This window comes from Strix aluco, chromosome 4 (genome assembly GCF_031877795.1).
Source record: "Strix aluco isolate bStrAlu1 chromosome 4, bStrAlu1.hap1, whole genome shotgun sequence".
NCBI classification, from domain to species: Eukaryota; Metazoa; Chordata; class Aves; order Strigiformes; family Strigidae; genus Strix; species Strix aluco.
Window position 1 is genome coordinate 102,980,702 of NC_133934.1, and position 21,251 is coordinate 103,001,952.

A 21,251-nucleotide genomic window follows, 5' to 3' on the forward strand; every position below is an offset into this window, starting at 1 on the left:
GAGTCATACTAAATAGTTTACAAGAGCATGTTGCTTTACATCCTGAGACATTTCTAACAGGAAACTTTCACATGCCACAGAGACCTCACTGAGCAGCCTTGCACAGCAATCTCATCTTAAATACTGGCAGAAATCAATTTCTTCCAATGTGCAACAAGAACCATGAAACAAAGCGTTGACCAGCTGCTTGCAGAGCATCAGGTGCTCTGGAAAGACAGGGTAAATGGCTACAACTGCACAAGGTTCTCCATTGCAAGTGTGTTTTAAAACTACAGGTACACATCTGAATGGCATTCAAGCCATAGTCTTGCATGGTGCCCAAACAACAGCCATGCGATGGCTCTTCCTTGCAGTTGAAGTTTGATCTGCAAGCCTCCTTCTTCAAGCAAAGATCACTCAGTGTTCCCACCGGCTCAACTCTGAGCCCCCCACTAAACCTGACAAGTAACATCATTAATGTCAATAATGTCCAGAATTGCAGGATGTGCAAACTCACCGGCGTTGGGCCCATACCTGCAGTTTGTGGTGTCCTGTTCTGCCCCATGTCCCTACAGTAACATGTCACTCCAAGGCTATCACAGGGCAGGCAGAATATCGCTGGGAAAAGCAGCCCAAAGTTATGCAGCAGCTCAGGGGTGGTACTGAGAATGGGGATGCTCCTGGGTCTTTGTTCACTGCCATGGGCAAATTCTGGGTAGCAAAGCAGTAGTAGGTGAGGTTCTTATGCTGCAATAGCGTGCAGGCATGCTCTCCAGCCCAGCCCACCATAGCCTCAGGCAGAACAGGGACAATGCAAAAAAGCACCTGTTCCTCACCTCTCAGGAGACAGAGCACAAATTTAAGAGCACAAATTTAATAGTCCTTGAGATCAGCAGTGGAGAGCACCTGACACAGCAAATGGACATTGTCTGAGTCTTAAGACTGCAGGGGAGAAGTCTCCTAGATATTCACTTGCCCATTGTGCCTGCTGCCCAGGGTGATGCCGGTCAGAGTGCTGGCACAGGTGCTCTATCCGGAGGGGATGGCAGCGGAGTCCATCCCCTCCAAAGTGCTGAGCCATCTTGGAGAGGACATGCCATCTGCAGAGGCTGGGGAAGCCCCCACCTCCTCCAAAATGGCCTTGTCTACATCTTCTGGCTGTGATTTGCTGACAAGGGGAATGAAAGGAAGCTCTCTCCAACAATTTTCATGTGCTCCCTGGGCACATTTGCAGAGACTAAGCAAAGGAAATACACTAACAATAAGGGGGGAAATGTTTGGCTTATGGTATTAACATATTTATAGCAACAAGAATACTATAGGTCCCAACCTTATATAAAATTTTGATGGACTGCCAGTTTTAAAAGAGAAAGAAAAGTTTGCAAGAACTACCCATGGTATTTAATATTAATAACAAACACATCTAGGCTCAAGTACTGATATTCCAATTGCTTGAATTTACGATCACATTAGTTAAGTTCTTTCAAATGTCTTGAAAGAATTAATGACTCAGCTGAGAATTTACTTACAATATACTCAGAAATTGCACAGCTTTGCAAAGGGGAGAAAATGTTCAACAGAGGTAGCAAATGCTGACTTTCGTACAGACGCACTCACGTTTTACTCAGGACATGAACTAGGGGAGGGAGCAGAGGTTCCTGTCTTCAAAACCCCATATGCTCCCAAAGGCTAACTTCTGATACCCCACTATATATTACTTCATCATTCTCTCCCCCCCCCCCCCCCCCATATTATTTCCATTTATAATGGATGATTGAAGATGACCTGTAACTCAACACTTCTTAAAAAACAAAGAACTCAACCAACTGCACAGCTGCTCTGGATAGGAGGGAAAGCAGGATGTGGTCCCTGCTCTAAATCTGTTCTTGACTCTACCTTGAGGTTAGAGCTAAAAGGGCATCAGGCTCAGAACTGCAATTCCTGAATTTGAAACACGAAAAAGATGAGGAGAATCCACAGCCTTAGGCACTAGATCAAAAGGTTTGGGCATCAAATAATAGGATATGTGTAACCTGCATGAACTATCTGACAGGGAGTGGGTACAAAAGGAGCTATGGATACCCTGTTGCTGTGGAAAACAGGGGGTGTTGCTCAGCACAGAGCAGTGCCAGGCCGCAGCGGCCTCCTGGGGTACGTGCTCACCATGTCCAGCCTGCTGCATAGTACGAGCAGCATGGGTACCCTCAAGTGTATTGGGCCAGAAAGAAGAAGGCGGGGGAGGCCATCCACTTACGGCAGTGTCTGGCTGAATATTCCTCTTCAGGAAGGGCAGCCCTGGCCTAGTCCTGCACCAGTGAGTTTTAGTGGTCCCATAACCATTCACTGGACTAGAACAACACTAAACCTCTTACCTTCCATGGAGTACCTCAACAGCTTAGGCTCCAAAAATCACATTTACACTGCCATGACATAGGACATGTCATCTAGTCTGGTCAGTCCCTACTCACTGCTCTAACAAAAAAAATCACTTCTACCTACATCGCTCCTGGCAGACATTTCTCCGACCACGTCTCTGGCAATAGCATCTCCATAACTTCTTCAGGCATTCCAGTGGGTCAGTGTTCCAGCCATAAGAACTCTTCCTCATAGCTAACTGGCAACTTCTTTGCTGCAATTTGTATCCCATTATTTGTGTTATCCATCAAAGGTATAGAGAACAAACTACTTCCTTATTCTTTGCAGTAACCTTTCCTGCATTTTAAGACTCTTACTGTGCTTTTACTTCCTCCTTCACTCCTCTCTCCACTCTCCTTATCTCTGGAAGAAACAATCCCAGGTCTTTTAGCTTGTCCTCAGAGGTCATGTTTTCTAGGTCTCTGATCATACTTTTTCCAGTGGATTGATAGGAGAATATTTTTTTCCACATCTTTCTTGAAGGCAGCTGAGCCACAATGTTCCAGTTCAGATAAATTTCCTCTTGAACCCATGAAAATGTATTTATCCCCTTGGAAATGGAACAGCTTCAATGGATTAAGCAGAAAGGTCACACTCCCTCACCACAAAGACATGCTGTGTAGCCTAATACTCAGGAACTTCTCCTGGTGGGTGAATGAAGCCAGTTTGAATCAGTTTTGGGCAAGCCTGGTGTCAGACCTTTGGCATCCTGCCTCCAGGCACTGACAGCCAGGGACCAGAGAGGGTCAGAGGGGTCAGCTCCTCTCCCTCTTGCTATGGTCCATGTGGGACCCAGGCCCAGAAGATTCATGTCTGCTCAGCACTGTCAAGGCTGAGACAGCTCTTGACCAACTAGAAAGAGATCAGCTGGTGCTCTGGGAACTTTGCTAAAATAAATGTAGATGGCTGTGGTGGCAGGAGGAAGGTGGGAAGCTCCAAATGTAGGTCTTTGCCACGCAGTGTAGTACTTGGGCACCCGGGGCCACAGGTATGTTGATTAGTTATTACAGTTTAATAAGCTGAGTCACTCAACTGATGGCTCAGAGTGCTCCATCTCCCTAGCCCTGGGAGGGTTTCACACCCCAAACACCACATTCATATGATTACACCACAGATCACAGCACCAGCTTGGCTCTAGCCCTGTCATGTCCGTGCACTGGGATTGCAGCACAGGGAGCTAAAACTTAAGTAATCGGCCTTTCTCAAATCAATATCAATATTGCAGGTGAAGACCAACAAAGGGGAAGCTAAGTAGAAGGGGAAATAAAACATTTGAAGAAAGAGAAATCAAAACAACTTTCTGTATTGACACTCGTTTTTAAACTAAAGACATAATTATCCTGTTGCAAGCCTTGGCTACAGAGAAAACCATCTTGTTGGGAACTAATTAAAGAATTAGCCAGTGTTTAGCTTCTCACAGATAAAGAAGCATAAGCTTTGAAACAGAAGTGTTTGCAGTGAGCTTTTGAAAACTCTCTGAAGACAGCTGAGCTTAAGTCTCTTAAGCCTCTTCCTTCACCTATTAAATGTCTGTTCAGATGTCTTTTTTTTTCTTCCTTTCTTTTTTTCTTCTTATAAGAGAAGCCCCTGGAATCTCTTAACAACAGGCATTTTCTCCCTTGCTTGGAGCATGGGGTGATGTGTTACCATATATCCACTGAAGCACTATAAACGTGGGACAAGCGTCAAAGCTGGCATGAAGTACAGGGTTTACATCAAAAGCAATCCACTGTTGCTGCATGCCACATCACTCCAAGGTTACGTTCTGACCAGACCTTTCCCAGGCACAGACACCTTGCCTGGCCAGCCTGGATTGGCATCGTGTCCCTGACACAGAAAACTTCTGGGTGCTGTTCAGAATGCCTAGTCCCTTTTAAGAAGCTGACCAACTTCTTGGCCATGTGTGGAGCAACTTTCATCCAAGTTTCCCTGCCTATGACCTCTTTTGCCTTGCTGGGATATCTTTTATCAGTGAATATTAAAACTTTGTTTATGCAGGTGGAGAAGTTGAATGTTTTGCAGCTCAGTTGCACCTACTGGTACTTTTCTGACTAGCCTGCTGGGCAATTGGTGAACTTGGCTGTATCCTCTGTGCTCCAGAGTACGTGCCAGAGAATGGTGGTACTTAAAGCATGTAGATTCCCAAGGAGGTCCTGAAACCCCTCTGCCAATTGCCTGCTAACCTAACACTGTGAGAACCCTTATTTTCTAAATAATTACTTCAAGCATTGGATCTGCACTTCTCCCGATGCCTCCGCTGCCTGTGTCTTGGCAGGACCCAGCAGCCGACATCTGCCTGAGCCCCTGACATTATTTGAGTTCCACCTCCTAAGTGCTCCTGCCTTTGAGGGAGAGGGACCACCCACCTGCAACCCACAGGCATCCTCATTGCAGCCCCAGCTACACACTCAAGGGTCCTACCAAATGCACTGGCAGCCACTACACTGGATTTGAAAGAGCAATGACATCATTGCCACTTTATCCCCTTTGTATACTGCATATAATCATTTTGTATAATAACTTTCTGCTCTCTGTATGGACCAACCACCAAGACAGAGTGCTTTAATGCAACATGGAGCTCTAATTCTCTCCTTGTTTTAAGGATCTAGTTTTTCTCCCTGCCATAAAAATGCTATTAAATCTTCTTTTCTTACTTTTTTCTTACTTTGAACTTTGATTCAAGTTCAAGAAGAAAACCAAGCCTTAATTAGTTTCTCTTCTATTTCACGTGAATACAACATATCTTAAAACACAAAAATATTACCAACATAAAATGTGAATTATTTTCTCTGTCTTTGGGGAAAAAATACGCCAGCATTTTCCTCACTTTATTGGGGTATCAGCAGCCACTGAGGATGAAGGCAGGCGTTTCCCACGGGTGGTCAAGAGAGTTTACAGCACTGCTACAGGGAAATACCAATCCCTCTTGGGTGCTTTGCATGTGGTTAGAAATAGCATGATTGTCAGGTTAATCAAGCCTGAGTTTTTGGCCAAGTGTGAAGTACCAGTCTCTTTTTTCTTTCTCTTTTCCTTTTCCCTTTCAGATTAAATATGGAATTGTTATGCAGTTTTCATGGATTTCAAAAGTTTTTGTTTTCAGGTTTCCACACTAATTGTCCTTTCTTATCTCTGCCATTAGGTCTGGCCAACACCTTGGCCATAGGCTCTGAAGACCCCTCTAGACCCCGAGGTCTCAGAGCAGCTGGGACACATGCTTGTGGTCATGCAGGACACTGCCTGAGGTTGCCAAAGATCATCCTGGGCCATTCTCCTTGTCAGGATGGCACACAGGGACTCATCCCCAACAGCTTAGCAGCGGTGGTGAGAGGTGGGCAGTGGCAGGTAGGTGGGCAAAGGTCTTGAGTCCCAGTTAAAAGCATTAAGCTCTTTGGGAATACGACTTTGGAGATGTGTTTTTCAGAGCTATCAATCAGGTCCATCACAGGCAGCCTCTGTAAAACAGCCCAGGGCTGAGCTTTGCCCCATGGAGGCATTTGATGAGAGATGACATGCAGCCAAGTTAAACAAATCCAGAGACAGCAACACTGCAATAGCAGCAATTTTATTTCGCAATTTGCATGCTCCTGACTGACATGCAGTAATGCCATGTTGCAAAACAGCTGGCAGACAACTGGGCAGGAGAGCTGGGGACTGCCATAGTTTACTACAGTGCTGCAGACCACCCTAAGCCTGCTCCCTCATGAGAACAGTGCTAGTAAGTTTTAGTTATATTATGAGCAGATTCTATACTTCTATGTTTTTCTAACTGCCTCTTCTTCAGTTTACTTAAGGAAAAAAAAAAAAAAAAAGACAACTTCAAAGACTCACCTTTCAGGAACAGTAAATATTTTAACTACAGACCCCTTCCTATGTCAGTCCTGGCAGAGGGAATGAGTCCCTTATGTACACTGGAAAATGCAACATATCTTTTCTCCGGTAACAGTAGCTAGTGAAAGAGCCTGGAAGGTTAGCTGAGCCGTAACAAAGGCTTGATGGTAAAATTACTGCTGTCTAAATTATTCTGCTTCCAAAAAATGTGCTATGTGGTTTCATTTTGTAGTCTTTTTCGGAAAAAGAACTGGTTATTATTAACTAATGTTAGTAATCACATTAGTTGGTAGCAGAGGAGCGAATTTCAGTTTTTTCAAATTAATTCCCCCTGGAAATCAGGCTTCCCTCTAGCTGCACAGGGAAACAAACACACACACACGTGCCTGCTGAGACCACTGGAGCCTCGGATGCTTTTGTCTTCCCGCTTTCCACCGGCAGTGCTACAGCACTGCGGAGATGTGGCTCTTCCTTGTAGTGGTATCACAGCGAGCGAGAGGGAATGGTGAGAGTAACACCTCAACTTTCAGTTGCAACATCCTCTGCCAGGGAACGACCCAGCCTGAAGGGTGGGGGTGGCCGGCCTCTGCACAGGCTCCCATGGTGGCGTGTGTGCTCAGTGCTGAGCACTCTCCTCAGGATAACTGGGGCTTGGCCTCAAAAGCAGCTTTTCTCTACTGTGAAAGGAGAGTCTGTCACTATGGCTGACCCAGGCAGAGCAGCAGCAGTGGTGGAGCTGCAGGGACAGCCTCACTCTGCAGAAAGGACGCAAAAATAAAACTGGGACAAAACCAGCCATTTGTCATAGGAAGGTGGGACATGAGTTACAGATAGGGGTGGCCAGTGAGGACTGGGTGGTCATGTGGTTTACCCTATAAGGGGTGGCAAGTCTGTCTACACCAACAGACACCCCCAGGAGCCTTTCTCTTACCTAGTCTTCTGTAAAGCTCACCAGCAATGGCAATGCTATCACCAGCCCATGTAGCTGGGTCTGGGATCTGCCTGTGCTCACAGCTGAGCAAGGCACTTGGGCACTCCTGGGAGACAGGAGATGTGCGAATGATTGCCCTGTACCAAGGTAGAACAAGATCCCACTCCTGCCAGCTCCAGCTGCAAGAGCTGCCATGGAAGGCGAAACAACCCCTGCTCATTCCTGTATGCAGCACCATCCTAATTTTTTTTTTTTTTTTTTTTTAAAAAAAACCTTCTCTTTTCACTGCTTCCATGCACTGGAGGGTTTTGAACCTTTAAGTGCTCACAAGATGCAGGCATTACAGTACTGGGTGCTGCAGCACCCACAGATCACACCCTCAGTTCACAGAGCAGTTTCCTCCCTAACACCAACACCTAAGAGATGGGCACTTCTGAATGCCACATCAGCCAGCAGCCCAGGCATGCAAACACCTCAGCCAGGCCACCGCTAATGCTGAAGATGGGGCAAAATGCCCTCTTTCTGCACAATTCCAGCTCAATCTGCAGTTCTTGAACAGGTGCTGCTCCAAAACTGTGATTCAATACTTCCCAGGGCAGGGTTTTTACTGCAGTGCTGCTGGCTCATCCCTCACACAGCTCCCATATCTACCTGTGTAATGCTCTGGTCTGAAAGAGAAGCCTGGATGGAAGACGACTGCACTCCCTCTGTGCAGCATCCTGACAGAAGATGTGAATTCAACCCCCTCTGTCAGGAACAAAGGCAAAGCCTGCAGAGGGTGGTCATGGCTCCATATTATAACCCCTAAATGCATAAACACTTGGGCTCCACTCTCAGCTTTCTGCATCAGATGGCCCAGCCGATTCCCAGGCTCTTCCACGTCAGCAGGATGCTGTGTCTGGTCACGGCCCACACCAGCAGTGGGCAGCAGTGCCAGTGGCCACTGTTCCCAGGGTGCTAGGTAAACTTATCCATCACACTCTAGAGCCCACACCACTGTGCTGTGGTGAATTCTTGTGCTAGCCCAGGTCTGCTCTCACCTATTGCTGTCGTGTCCTGTTAATAGCTAAGCATAACAAAACCAGCCTGCCTGCCACAGCACCACCACCGCTCTATAGGGCAAAGGGGACCTCTTCTGAATAGTGCCATCCCTTCTGCTGCTTCTTTGCTAAATTGGATGATGATTTCTCAGTTGAGAAATCTGTGCTGCATACAGCATTATAGTGTTTGAAAGATCACACAGCAGCAGCAATGCTTCATAGCTCATGAGGCATCAGGGACTAGGAAAATGCTCTAAGTCCACAGTTCTGGAAGTTACTAAATAGTAACATCTGTACCAGAGGGGCAAGGCTCGTAAGGGGAGATAGTACTTTTATTAAGCAGACTGACACAGCTGGGAAAAAAGGGACACATTCAGGCACAGAAATACTTCTGTTTAAATGCACTGGCTCTACTGTTTGAAGATCTCTTCCCCCTTACATGCTCTAGTTTATCCCTCCATTTCAACTTTACTACTCCAAGGTGTTTTAGCACAAGACACTCAGCAGGTACAAGCTAATAAAATGTCAAAATTAAAGGAACTAAGAACAGCTGCATGTAATCACAAGTGATCTTCAGAGCTCTATTAGCTTGGACTACAGGGTCTTTCCATGCTTCTCACCAGCCACCCGTACAATAGACTTTTAAGAGCCAGCCAGATTAAAACTTTCCCAAAACCTTGGGACTAGACAGCCACACTCTGACTCCCCTCCTGCTAAATCAAGTCTCCAGGGTGTTGGCTAAGACTGGGAACCACAACCTCCCTCCTCTCTCACCTCTAACAGGAAGATTTACCACTGTGGGTGTCCAGCAAAGGAGCAGACCTGCACGCTGGCACTGACTGGATTTGCCACCACATGAGAATTGCTGTTGACTGTAGTTAGCCTAGTTTAGTTTATTTAGCATCTCCAGCATTGTCTGAAATAAGCAAACATACAGACAAAATTATCCTCTTTCCACAAGACACATTTTAAAACAAATTTTTTTATCTACACTTTGTAAAAGAGGATGGGAGTTTTACTAACTCTCTGAAGTGGAAGTACTCCACAGAGACAAAATTATGTGGTAAAAGGGAGCCAACTTTTACTAACTTCTCTTCCACTGTCACACTACTTTGTGATTTTTAGTGCAACCTCTGATATCAGATGCATTCTCAAGAGTCATGGGAATTGTCAGTGCAAGTATATTTAGCCATATCCCTTTGGGTAGATGGGGAGGAAAAAGACCCCTAAATAGCTGTAAGATAACAATTACTGCAAACATATTTGCTTAGAGAAAGTTTAGTCAGAGTTCTGAGAAAATACAAGTCCTTGGCAGCTAGATGGCTGATGGCCAGCTTCTTCTCGAGCTGTCCCTACTAATCGTTATTGAGGAGCACACTCAGGAGAGAAACCCCTCTGCTTTCCTTGGGTCATCTCCACGTGCTCTAAACACTCCTTGGTGCAAAGGCAATGCTTAAAGAAGTGGCAAATTATCTAGAATTCTCTCCCCTCTTTAAACAAAAAAAAGTCAAATCCAAGCCCTGGATAGCGTCTTTTCCATTGGGGGGGGGTGGGTAGAAATTCCCAGTAGTCATAATATTGAAAAAAAAAAATCAAAAAGTTCACAGCACTTTAATAGACAAGTGAAAATGTCCTGGCTTTCATTCAATTGCAATGTTAGTATGAGTGGGGAGAAGCCTCCCCCACAGCTGCAGGAGAAAACTGTGGGACTCACACTGGAAAAGTAGCAGGGGGAGGATGTGAACACTGTTAAAAATAAAACTTATCAGACAATTGAATCGTGAGAATGTTATCTGGTTCAACAGGAGTGTGAAAACAAATAGGCATTTCAAGAAGAGGGTCACTAGCAAGGTAAATAACTTCAAAATAGCAGGAAGTGACCAAGAAAATGTGCCAAGCTGATGGCAACAAACAGCCCTCCCCAACAGCAGTGGACAGTGGCAGCCACGGATTACAGTGTCACCTCTGTGCAGTGCCACACCCTTCATTCAGCTGTGTGGCACTGCACCCACCCACCACAACCCTGGCCATGGTAAAACACAAGACTGAAAAGATTTGTACAGGACAACGTTTAACATGACCCAGTGTTTATTGATTCCTGCCACATTTATTTATTTTTAATAGTAACAGGAACACAAATGTGATGTATGGTAAAATACTACTAGGGGTTTCTGTATCAATCCAATGCAAAGTGCCAGCATTGTTGACCAGCATACAACCTGACAAGAGAAGATGTAGTCATAACTCACTCTCAGATATCTGCTGGGAGTACATCACAATCCAAGTAGAACTAGTTATTTGCCTGCAAATAGACACATTTTCTTCTAGATGCAAGTGGTGTTAGAGCCAGCTATTTTGCAACAATAAATGCATATAATATATTCCAACATTTTAAAAAGAGCAATAGGAAAGGACTAAAACTGTTTAAAGAGACAAGGAAAAAAGAGTGGATCTTCTCAGACACTATTTTGCAGAGACCATTCCTCATAGAACCAGAAGCAATCTAGAGAAAATAAGACCTATTAGAGGCTACTTTGCTCAAAAGGCCAGTGGTTTAAGAATAAAAATAGCCTTTTGATTTTCAGTACTGTCTCCTGGCCTTTTTCTTCCCTGCACTACAAAAAACACCTGTTGGAAATTGTGTCTTGGTGGCTCTGCATAATTTTTAATGCAATTGCATTTGTAAAGGCAACCATATTTCTTAGAAAGCCATGAAAAACTTGCATGACACATACATGTGGCATGTAACATCTTCACAGATATGAATGATGAAGGCACATTACCTAAAGGTTGGGGAAAAAAAACCCCACACAACAAAAGTTTTGGAGGACTGAAAATTAAATGCCTTGGAGAAAACACTCTTTTTTACAACTGGGTGACAAGTGCTGTTTAGCCATAGATGTTTCAAACAGTTTACCATGAAGACAAAACACAAGCAGTCTCCCTGAAATGCCCTCCCTGCTGCAGCAGCCTGCTTTCCCCTACAGTTCTTCAGACAATTTTATTCTTCCAGAGCAGTTTGCAACAATTCCAGAGACAGGCAAGAGGAATCTTTGTAGAAAACATCAAGCCTGTGGATTCCTACATAACCAACTCACCCACCCCAATTAAACTACAGCATCTTCAAGGAGATCTTCCCACTGATCTGGAAACAGGGTAAAGGACTGGAACAGAGAACTGAGGAATTGGTTTCAAAATCCTGTGCCCTCAACTTTTTTGTACTTAGTTATATGTGTTAATAAAGAAAAAGACAATGCCCTCTGCCACAGAATAATTGATCTCTCCTCTATCTAGATCAGGAAGATATTGGCTAAAAATAAAAATATATACTTTATTTACAATAAATGCATCTATACTGCTCCATGCTCCATCCACCACACACATGTTGCTGACCACTGCTGAAGCCAGGTGGTAGCAATAGTGGTAACTGAAGTACCTTTCTTTTTCAACCTTTCCACAAAGCCTTTCCCCTCCCACCCCATTGTTTTTCCACTGTTCTAGGCTCCAGTGAGATGTGTGCTAACATCTTTCTAGTGCATTTTTTTTTAAGGTTACAGTTTCTAAAGGCAAAGCAAGACTTGCTCCACTCTGTTTTAGTTGTCTTTGCCCCTTTTTAAATCATGTAGGAGTTTCAAATTTACATGCCATTATCAGCTTTGCATAGCAATACCACAGGTTGGGTTCTCCCACCCCCCCCTTTAACTAATAATCCTGTGGATCCCCTTTTTCAATACCTCCCATCTTTCAGAAGGTTACCTCTCACTCTCAGGGAAGAGCCCTAACTCTTTCTCCACCCACATGAACATTGCAGAATGAGAATTTCAAGTTACCGTTAAGTTTCCTTCAAGTCTATGTTGCACTACTTAGAAGCAACTGTAGAGGAATAACGTTTTTCCTAACATTAAAGGACATTTATCAGATTGTCTTTTTCTAGTCTTGAGTTATAAGAATATTTTTCACACATGTTCCCTCATATTCCTTTCTTAAGGTGCACAGTGGTCAGGCTGAACAAAGTCCAGCCCATAAGACCAGAGCTGGATCTCTGGGAGAAGCCAGAGAGAATGAGGGGTTTCTTAGTACTACTGTACTTACATTCAGAATTCAAGGACAGGCTGAAGGATGCCCATTTTAAGAGACAGAACTGCTTCAAAAAATCCTCTATTTTATTACCATTTTTTATGTCATGAAAGTTAGTTCTTTTCTGTCCTATGCAGCTGTTACCCTTCTATACCCTTTAATAGTTGCCATTGCACGCTACCTTCTCATTGGTTAGCTCAAGTGCGACAGAGGTGGTCCGCAGACCCACCACAAGCACGACAGCCCGGCACAGCACGGTGAGCTGGTGCAGGGGCCAGCAGTTCAGACAGACCACCTTCACCACTGCGGGCAGGTGGCCCAGGAAAATATGGGACACTGAAGAGGGCATCTATTTGGAACATTTAGTAGGGTCTGACATGCACACTGACAACATGAGCCAAAAATGAATGCAAGTGAGTGTATTAGGTTGAGAACAATTAGTGAGAGTGATAAATATATCTATTGCCAGCTCCCAGCTCCATTAAGAGCTATTCTGAACTGCATAGTAAGTGCTGGTTGTAGAAGCTTAGGCAGATTGGAGATAGCTCACCAGTTGCTCATGAGTCTAAATTTTAAAGAAAAAAAACTGATTAAAAAAATGTGTGCTTTGCCATTTGAGTAACTCTGATCTCACGCTTGGGCATAGCAGTAGTTACCTGGTATAACAGATCAATTGAAACAGAATCACTGTTTCATTCATTACATACACATGCAAAGTTAAACAATTGTGTTAACTAAGGATAAGCAGCATAGAAATCAAGTCTAAGTTACCCATTATTTACCATACATTTGTCAGACTGACAGACATATCTTTTCTTTTCATATTCATATCTGTGTCATACAAAACATAGTAGATGGAGAAATCATGAAAGTAACACTTAACCCTACATGTCATTGGCCTTTAATGCCAATGCATATTGTGTCATCAGCCTTCCAAGTTTACCAAACATTTGGGAGAAAACAGATGCTTTCCAAACCATGAAAATAGAAGACTTACAACCCATCCTGCTCAGAACTAAAAGGAAATGGTTTTACAAAGTTGTGGACAGATGCATAACTATTTCCCCCTCAGTCCTGGGATAGAAAGGGCAGCACAGCTGCATGGCTAGAACTTGACTCTTGAAAAGCAAACAAAATCCAGGAAATGCGATGATTGTGTAGACAAAAATCTGTTTGGAAAGTCGTGCTATTGAAGACCTGAGCCAATGTTCTGTGCAGCGAAGTGATTAACAGTACAATCAACCGCCCCATGTGGGACAGACCATAAGATGACACTCTACAAAAATCCAGTTTAATTTCACATTTCCAAAATCTCTCCTTGCCCATTAGCAGTCTGCCACAGATTTTAAACTTGTAAAGCTCCTTCCCATTGAGCTAGATTTTTTTTCCCCCCTATAAAGTGCAAATAAGACTCAGGTTTTTACCACTAGTTCAAATGATCATTATCTTGGTTACAAGAGTGATCAAAAGCCAGTTGGCTGAGCCACTACCACTAGGCTTAGTGATTTTATTTTTTTTTTAACCCTGGTTACTTTTTCCAGCAAAAGGCAAAGAGAAAACAAGTGTTCCTTCTGCCAGATGCAGGCATGACAGGAGGCTGCCTTAAGTACCATCGATATAAGATGCGCATGCTAGACACCACCAGTGCCTTCTTGTGCATAACAAGAATTTGCCCTTGTTCACTGGAAATGGAAGTCATCTTTGGGAATCTTATTTCCTCACAAAGAGTTCAGGAACAGTTGATTAGTCTTCATTAAGGGGTGTTTCTCTCTTCCTTGCGTCTACATTGAAAAGATAAAAAAGGAGAGGTAGTTAAGCCAGAGGGTTCTGAGAGCATTCATCTGAAAACTCAGAAACATAATAAAGTTAGTTTGTTTTCAATAGACAGAACTTTCCATTTCAGAATTCACTACATGGACTGAAATGCTGTATGAATCCACAGCACGTTAATGAGATAGTCATACCAAAGTTTTGTACATTTGCCTGTTGAAACTGAAGACGACTCACACAGTATTTAAGTAGCCCAATAAACTTTCAGACTCCAGATCTGTGATGCTTTTCCCCCCACCCTTGGCCCTTTGTTCATGATCCCTTTAAAGGCTGAAGCCAGTATTTGCTTTGCATATCAGCTACAGAGATGACAACAGTCTGTTCTGAAAAACATTTGACTAATGACAACTTTGCTGGTCCCCAGCTGCATAGCACACATTTTAAGACAAGTGCTCTCCACACTGTATTTTGAGGGACTGCCTGAGGCAGCCCCTGAAGACCAGATCTTAAACTGCTCCAAACAGCAAACCTTTGAGCATGGCCCCAGGTAGACTGTTGGAGCACATCTGGACAACTCAGTGCATTACTCGTATGGCTGCTGTTAGGAAAGCTGGGGTCACCTCTTTCCGGGCTTCTACACAAATGTCTCTGTGAGACCCAGCTGAATACAGGTAGCTCTTGAAGTGCACCACAATCACAATTACTCTAGCAACTGCCTGCCAAAAGATGCACTTATCTAAACTTAGTTTCTTTCTAACTCAGTCTATAGATTCCAAGGTCATTATGAATATCTCCACTCAGAAATTATTTGTAAATTAAAGACAAAACCTTTTGCATTACTGCAGGCCCCAACTGCCCTTTGTTAATACGAATACAGACTATTCAGCCAGAACATTTAGAGAACATGAAACTGTAAGTCTCACAACTTTGTGGTAAACAGGTTTGGAGGAGACAAAATATACTTCCCAAATAACAAAAGAGCTTAGAGAGTCCCAGTGACTAGCCACCTAGAGTAGGGCAAAATCTCAGCAGCCATTCGGGAGAGAAATCAGGAAACCACCCCTCCCGTGTTCCCCATCATGCTCACCAGGGATACTGAGGCCAGGCCTGAATCTTCTGACACAACTTCTCCACTTCACATAAAATAACTGACTAGTGATTAGAGATGAAAAAGCTTTCTAAAAATTAACGTCATACCCATCTAGCTACAGAGTTATTCGCAGTCTGTCTCTGACTTTAGAAATATCAAAATGCATTAAATTCTTTCTGGTGAACATTTATAAAAGAATCATACCAGTTAAGTTCCTGAACTTTTTTTTGGCTTCTGCTCTTTCTTCAGCATCAAAATACCAGACAGTCATGGCATATCTATAAAAGAAAGAAATCTTGTGTTTGTTTCAACTTTTGCTATTAAAATAGAATCCTGGAGTTTTACGCTTATGGAGAAAGCAAAAAGTAAAACTGGATTAGTAGATTAAAAATAAGATGCAAATAGCACATCTTTATAGACAGCCTTTTAAATGTGTATTTTATCAAGTAAGATAGAAATGTAGGTGAGAATTTCTGCTTGGAGATATGAAAGGGTGCACAGCCCCTGGTAACGGAGGGCAAAAGTAGCTTACAGACCTTTGCATGTTTTTCTGTTCTAGGATGCCTGTAGGCAGCTTGGGGGTTGCCCTGCGTCACATCAGCTTTTCATAGGCTGTTGACAGATGGTAGACCCAAGAATCCCTATAGTGTTACAAGGGCAAAAGTATAACACAGCATCTCCTAGCTAAACAGCTATGCCTGGCTTGGAAGATTTCTCCTGTCAATGGTAAAAGGGTTTGGTTTTTTTCCATCACACAAGGAATCTTATCATTCAAGTTTGTTCTTCCTCATTTGATGAGAGAATTCCCAGTGACTCAAAAACAGAAAATCCACTCAAAATCTAGCTATCTTTTATGCACATGTGTATTTAAACAAACACACAATGGCCATAATTTTAGATACAAGTATTGGTAGAAGAGATGCTTTGTTTTTTCCTGGCCAAGTATCAATACCAAATATGCTGCTTACCTGGTTGCATAAGAAGGCTGGACTTCATGTGGGTTCCTTCGATCTGACCAAAAAAAAAGTAATCGGTCAAAAATCGGCTCAACATCTGCTACATAGGACTTTCCTTCTGGGAATATCCGAAGAATTCCACCATGCAGCTGAAAGAAAAGGAAAGGTTGCTTTTTACACATATAAACATCCACACATTCATGCAAACAATGACCTCTTTCTCCCTCCTCAGCACTCAAATGGGGAATAAACATCTAATGATAACCAAGATAGCTACATGACAACAATGGAAAACCATACACTGAATCTCCTGGCCACCTCCATTTTCCCAACCAGTTTGTAATGTTTCAGCATAAACATCTGACTAAAGTAAATGAACCATGATAAAGATAACACTAGCCCTGTAAGAAACACTGGGAAACTTCTGAGCCCCCAGTCACATCTCTAGAACCAGTGAATACCACAAGGCGGGTAAAGCTGCTCCACTGACCAGCCTGAGATCAGACTCTCCTCCCAGCAATTCCTAGATTCTGCTCATGGTATTTCAGAGCCCGCATCTGATCATATAGGAGTTAACCTTTACACCCTGGGAAGACTGAAATGTGTTCTATTGTTGGATTTGTAATAAGCTTCTCACAAATGCATTATATCTCCCAGCCAGCCTTTTCTTTACCTATGACATGGCCTGGTTTCGCTACCACATCATTTCTCTTTCCATGTGCCATGAATTTCAGGGGAAAAGTCCAGTGAGCTGCACACACTGTAGAAACTTCAAAAGATGCAGATGAACTCTGCCCTCTCCCTGGTGCTGGCAGGGGGTCTTTGCAGGCTTTGGAGGCTGCACCACAGAGTGCAGGGAAGATGGTATCACCCCAGCACTGAACTGACTTAGTACCTCCACATGGCACGCAAACCTCAGTAAGAAACTATTAGGTCAGGCTTAAAGCAACATGGTTGCTTTCAAAGGCCAGCATGGTTATATTGCACCTCCTCTGGCATACATTTGCCTAAAATTACCATCACACCCACATAATATTCTCCACCAGTGTCCTGGATTTCAGTTAGCTTAGTGCCCACTTGCTGTTTCCTCACTATTAGAATAAGAGTGCAGTGCGCAAAATAAATTAGATACTTGCATTTCCGCCCACATCTCCATTTTATTACATTGAGATGTTTCACTGTCATACCCTCCATAAAGGAATGTGTTTTTCTCCAACAGTGCATTTTTCAGTGGCATTGCCTCTAAATCTGAACTCACTTTTGGGGGTTCATAGCATTTACGTGTGCTTAAAAAGCATCCACCTAAAGTGGTGAAGACAGGTTAGACAGACAGGAAAAACATTGGGCAAATTTCAATAGATAATCCACGTGGTTTGTGCTGCATTATGACAACAGAAGTGTAAAGAGATATCCTGCAATTTTACAAACCCTTATTTTCTTTTTAACTTAAAGGTATGGTAAATTCAAGGCTGACTTTATTGCCTTGTAGTAATACAGGCAGAGAAACAAGAGCACCATCCCGTCAAGAGACCCACTGGTCTCTTGACCAGTGGAGAGGTCAAACCAAGAGATGGAGAGGCCAAACCAAGACACACACTCATTCCTCTTACTAGGACCCATCAATTCATAAGTAAGAAAACTAAGGCAACTGCCTGAAGATCTTCTGTAGATTAGCCTGAGGGAACAGTATCAAGAATGCTGAAGTCCCAAATTTGGACTGTCATTTTATTCTGCTCCCAGAATCCACTTTAGTGGATTATGTTTTTCTTTCTAGTGCTATGTTGCTCTTTCCTCTAAACAAAGCTTAAGAGCCAGCAGCCCAGTGCTTAGAAGCTTTATTCTATAGCAACAAAACAGTATGTGTGTGGGATTGGAGAGAGAATGCTAAGGAAACAGTTCAGATTCTTACTTCCAAAGGGTTGCCATAAACACCAAGAAAATAAATGTAGAGATGAAGAATGGACCAGCTGTTCAAAAGTTCACCAGAGTTCACAGAAGCAACTGACAGCTCCAAAGTTCTGCTTCTGAAGTAGTTTTTCCTTCATGTTCTGCCTCAGCCCTGTGGTATACTCACCTTGGAGTCCCAGTTCTTATTCAGGTAATAAATACAGGTGATGCAGCGCCCGTCACCATTTGGATTGTCCACATGACGAACATACCCAGTTCCATTTCCAGGATAGCAAGCAACCATAGCCTGAAAGACAAAGATTGTAAAAAAATAAATTCTCCAACATGCCCACCTTCAGTTTTTCTTTGCTAAGCATCCTTCCAGCTTGCTAAGCATCCTTCCTTCGGCTCAGTATTTTTCAGATGATCAATCCAAAACCTACAGCAGACATCACCAGAAGGTATCTTTGCACAAGCTACTTTCACTGGATGAGTCAGCCAGTGTGAAATTCCAGACTGGAAATAAATACCCTTCATATTTCACAAGATATACACTGAAGTAGGAGGAAAAAAAAGTGAATTAAACTAAAACACTGGTATGTATGGTACAAGTTTATTGTTCTCTACAAGCTACGTGACTTTGAGGCAGTTTCAGCTAAAGTTTGCTTGGGTTTCTAAAGATGAGCAGTCATTGCAAAACTGATTTGCCAGTCATAATTCGAGTACAAAGCCAGGGTGTCATGCCTTACTACCACCATCCTCATCTATTCATATCTTCCAGTTCCTGTCATATACAACCCTATGGTCCAACACAAAGTGAAGGTCCCCAGGAGGTGTGGGTAAAAGTCCATAGAGCAAAGTCTGCAAAAATCTGCAACTCCTTTGTGCTGTGTTTGCACAGGGCAGTGCATGTTTGCTTTCATGGACTGAGCCACAGAACTAACCAAACAGCCTTCAGAAGCTTACTCCTCTCTTTGATCATCTCCAGACTTGCTGATATAATCGCTTAATTCACGGTTTGTTTAAATTTCACCTTGAATGATGAGATAAGCCTAACATGAACTACTCCAATCCACATGACAGTCAACAGGTCTTAAAAGGGTTTTTACAGCAAAAACATATTAAACTTGTGTTGACACCATTAGCAGCTTAAGTAGGATGCAGGGAGAAGCAGGTGAGGCTGCTGGTGGGGAATCAGATCTTTGTCTCAGAGTGACTTCTTCACTATTGGGACTACTTGGTAGTGATACCAGTCACCTTCCATAGAGTTTACTCCAGTAATGCTGTGGCTATAGAAGTCTTGTTTCCACTCCTCTGACATCTCCTTTCATTGCTTGCCAGTATTAGCAGCAAAAGTGATGGGAGATGATGGGCTAAGTTTGCTTGGAAAACTGGACCCAGTATCCAGATGTGGTTTCCCTAGGACTGAGGAGAGGGTGATAATCACTCCACTCAATCTACATGCTGTGCTCCTGTGGTGCCCAGATGCTGTTGTACAGGGGCACACTGCAGGCTGATGTTCAGCTCACCCACCAAGACCACCAGAGTCCCCAGGCTCCCCTGAGGAGCAGAGCTGCTCCCCAGCCTGTACTGCTGCAAGGGGCTCTTCCCTCCCAGGGGCAGGACTTTGCATTTGCCCATGTTTACTTTTATAAAGTTCCTGTTGGCCTATTCCTCCAGCCTGTCTAGCTCCCTTCCGGTGGCAGTGGCAGCTCTGCCCTCAAGTGCATCAATTGGTCCCTCTCAGCTTGGTGTCATCACACTTGATGAGAGTGCAGTCTGCCATCTACTTTGGGTTACTGATACAGGTCAGGTCCCATGAGAGATCCCTGCGGTGCTCCATTTGTTACCAGCCTCTAGGTATAATACAACTGATTACCCATCACCCTCCAAGCTCAACCATCCGATCAGATTTTTACCCATCTAGTTTTCCATCCTTTCAGACCACATCATCCTAACTCTGGATACAAGAGTATTGTACATGCTTGTCCCACAGAAGGAGGATGTGATTGTGCACCACTTGCATGACCTGCCCCCCGTAACCTGCCCAAGCACAGTTGATAGCACTGAAGATTGACATCATAGACTTTACTAAGAGCAATTGAAATTTTTATCTAGGAACCCCAGAGGTCGTACTTTCTGCTTCCAAGCACATACTAAAACCATGATGTTCTCATGGAACACATGACCAGCTACAGTATAGCACATGCTGCTTTAATCACAAAGGTAATTTTACTGTGTCAGCAAAGACCAGCACCAAAGTTACCACGCCCAGTGCCATGGATCCCTTGGACCCTCTGCTATCAAGAGCAAAATCTATTCACAGGAGTCAGCCAGTTAGGACAGGTGTACAAATACAGCTGCAAAAATACCACTCTGCATTTCAAGTCATGTATGAATTTCCTTCCTCCCCACAAGCACCAGTACCTGCAGGCACCAGTAAGTCACCAGAGCCTGCTCCTCACCCTGACACCTCAGGCCACAGCTGCTTGGGGGCTGGTGGCCTGCAGGGGCAGGAGATTATGCTGAGCAACAGTGAGTACCTTTAATTCCAAGTAATAAACCCTCTTCCATCTCACCTGGCAGCTGACTAGATGCTGTAGGTCCTGTCTGCTCTGTTGTCATTCTGCTGTTACACAAACAGCTCCACAGCTGAACTTACATTTCACTATCAGCCTGATAAAAGCGGTAAGGGCCAGCCTACAGCCTAGACCTGGAAACAAGTTTGTTAGGAGCATAAGCCTACCACAAGTCAGCTGCACCTTCAATGTACAAATGGTCTGAGGGAACTGTACCCTCACTGGCGAGGACACCCCACTTCGTGCATCCCCCATCCCAGCTGCTAGCGAAACAGCTCACATGAGTGCACCCTTCACCCATCCCATACACAGTGACCTGAATTAGGCCAAACAATTAAGATAGTAACCCTTTGCTAAACCTGATCCTCATACACTGGGGAAGGTGACCCTGGGAGCTGAGAGCGCAGAGGAGAGGGGGCAGTGATTCCAGCAGCTGGGCAGGGAGGAGGGCTGTGCGGGGAGAGCAGGGTGCACAGCTGCTGCCGAGCGGATATACGCCTACACCGCCAGCACGAGGCCTGGCATGGCACAGCTCTGCTGATCATACCAGAGGGATGATGCACAGTGGAATAAAACTTTGTTGACTGATAATACCTCGTTTTTAAGTCGATGTACAACACCAAATTATGGAGGCCTTAAGGAAGTCTCTCTTTGGAGAGCAGACATTACTCCAAGATTACTGAACTGTCTGAAAATCAA

General features: G+C 43.9%; 1 protein-coding gene across 1 annotated transcript in view; it reads right to left on the bottom strand.

Annotated features, from left to right (window-relative positions):
- Positions 1 to 10,263: 10,263 nt before the first annotated feature.
- Positions 10,264 to 21,251, bottom strand: part of EGLN3 (egl-9 family hypoxia inducible factor 3) — a 30,052-nt gene continuing 19,064 nt past the window's right edge. The window contains exons 2-5 of the mRNA XM_074824599.1: positions 18,161 to 18,280; positions 16,099 to 16,235; positions 15,335 to 15,408; positions 10,264 to 14,051 (exon numbers count right to left, since the gene is read on the bottom strand). Coding sequence (XP_074680700.1) covers positions 14,014 to 14,051; positions 15,335 to 15,408; positions 16,099 to 16,235; positions 18,161 to 18,280 — 369 coding nt within the window. The 3' untranslated portion in view covers positions 10,264 to 14,013. The remainder of the gene's footprint in view (positions 14,052 to 15,334; positions 15,409 to 16,098; positions 16,236 to 18,160; positions 18,281 to 21,251) is intronic.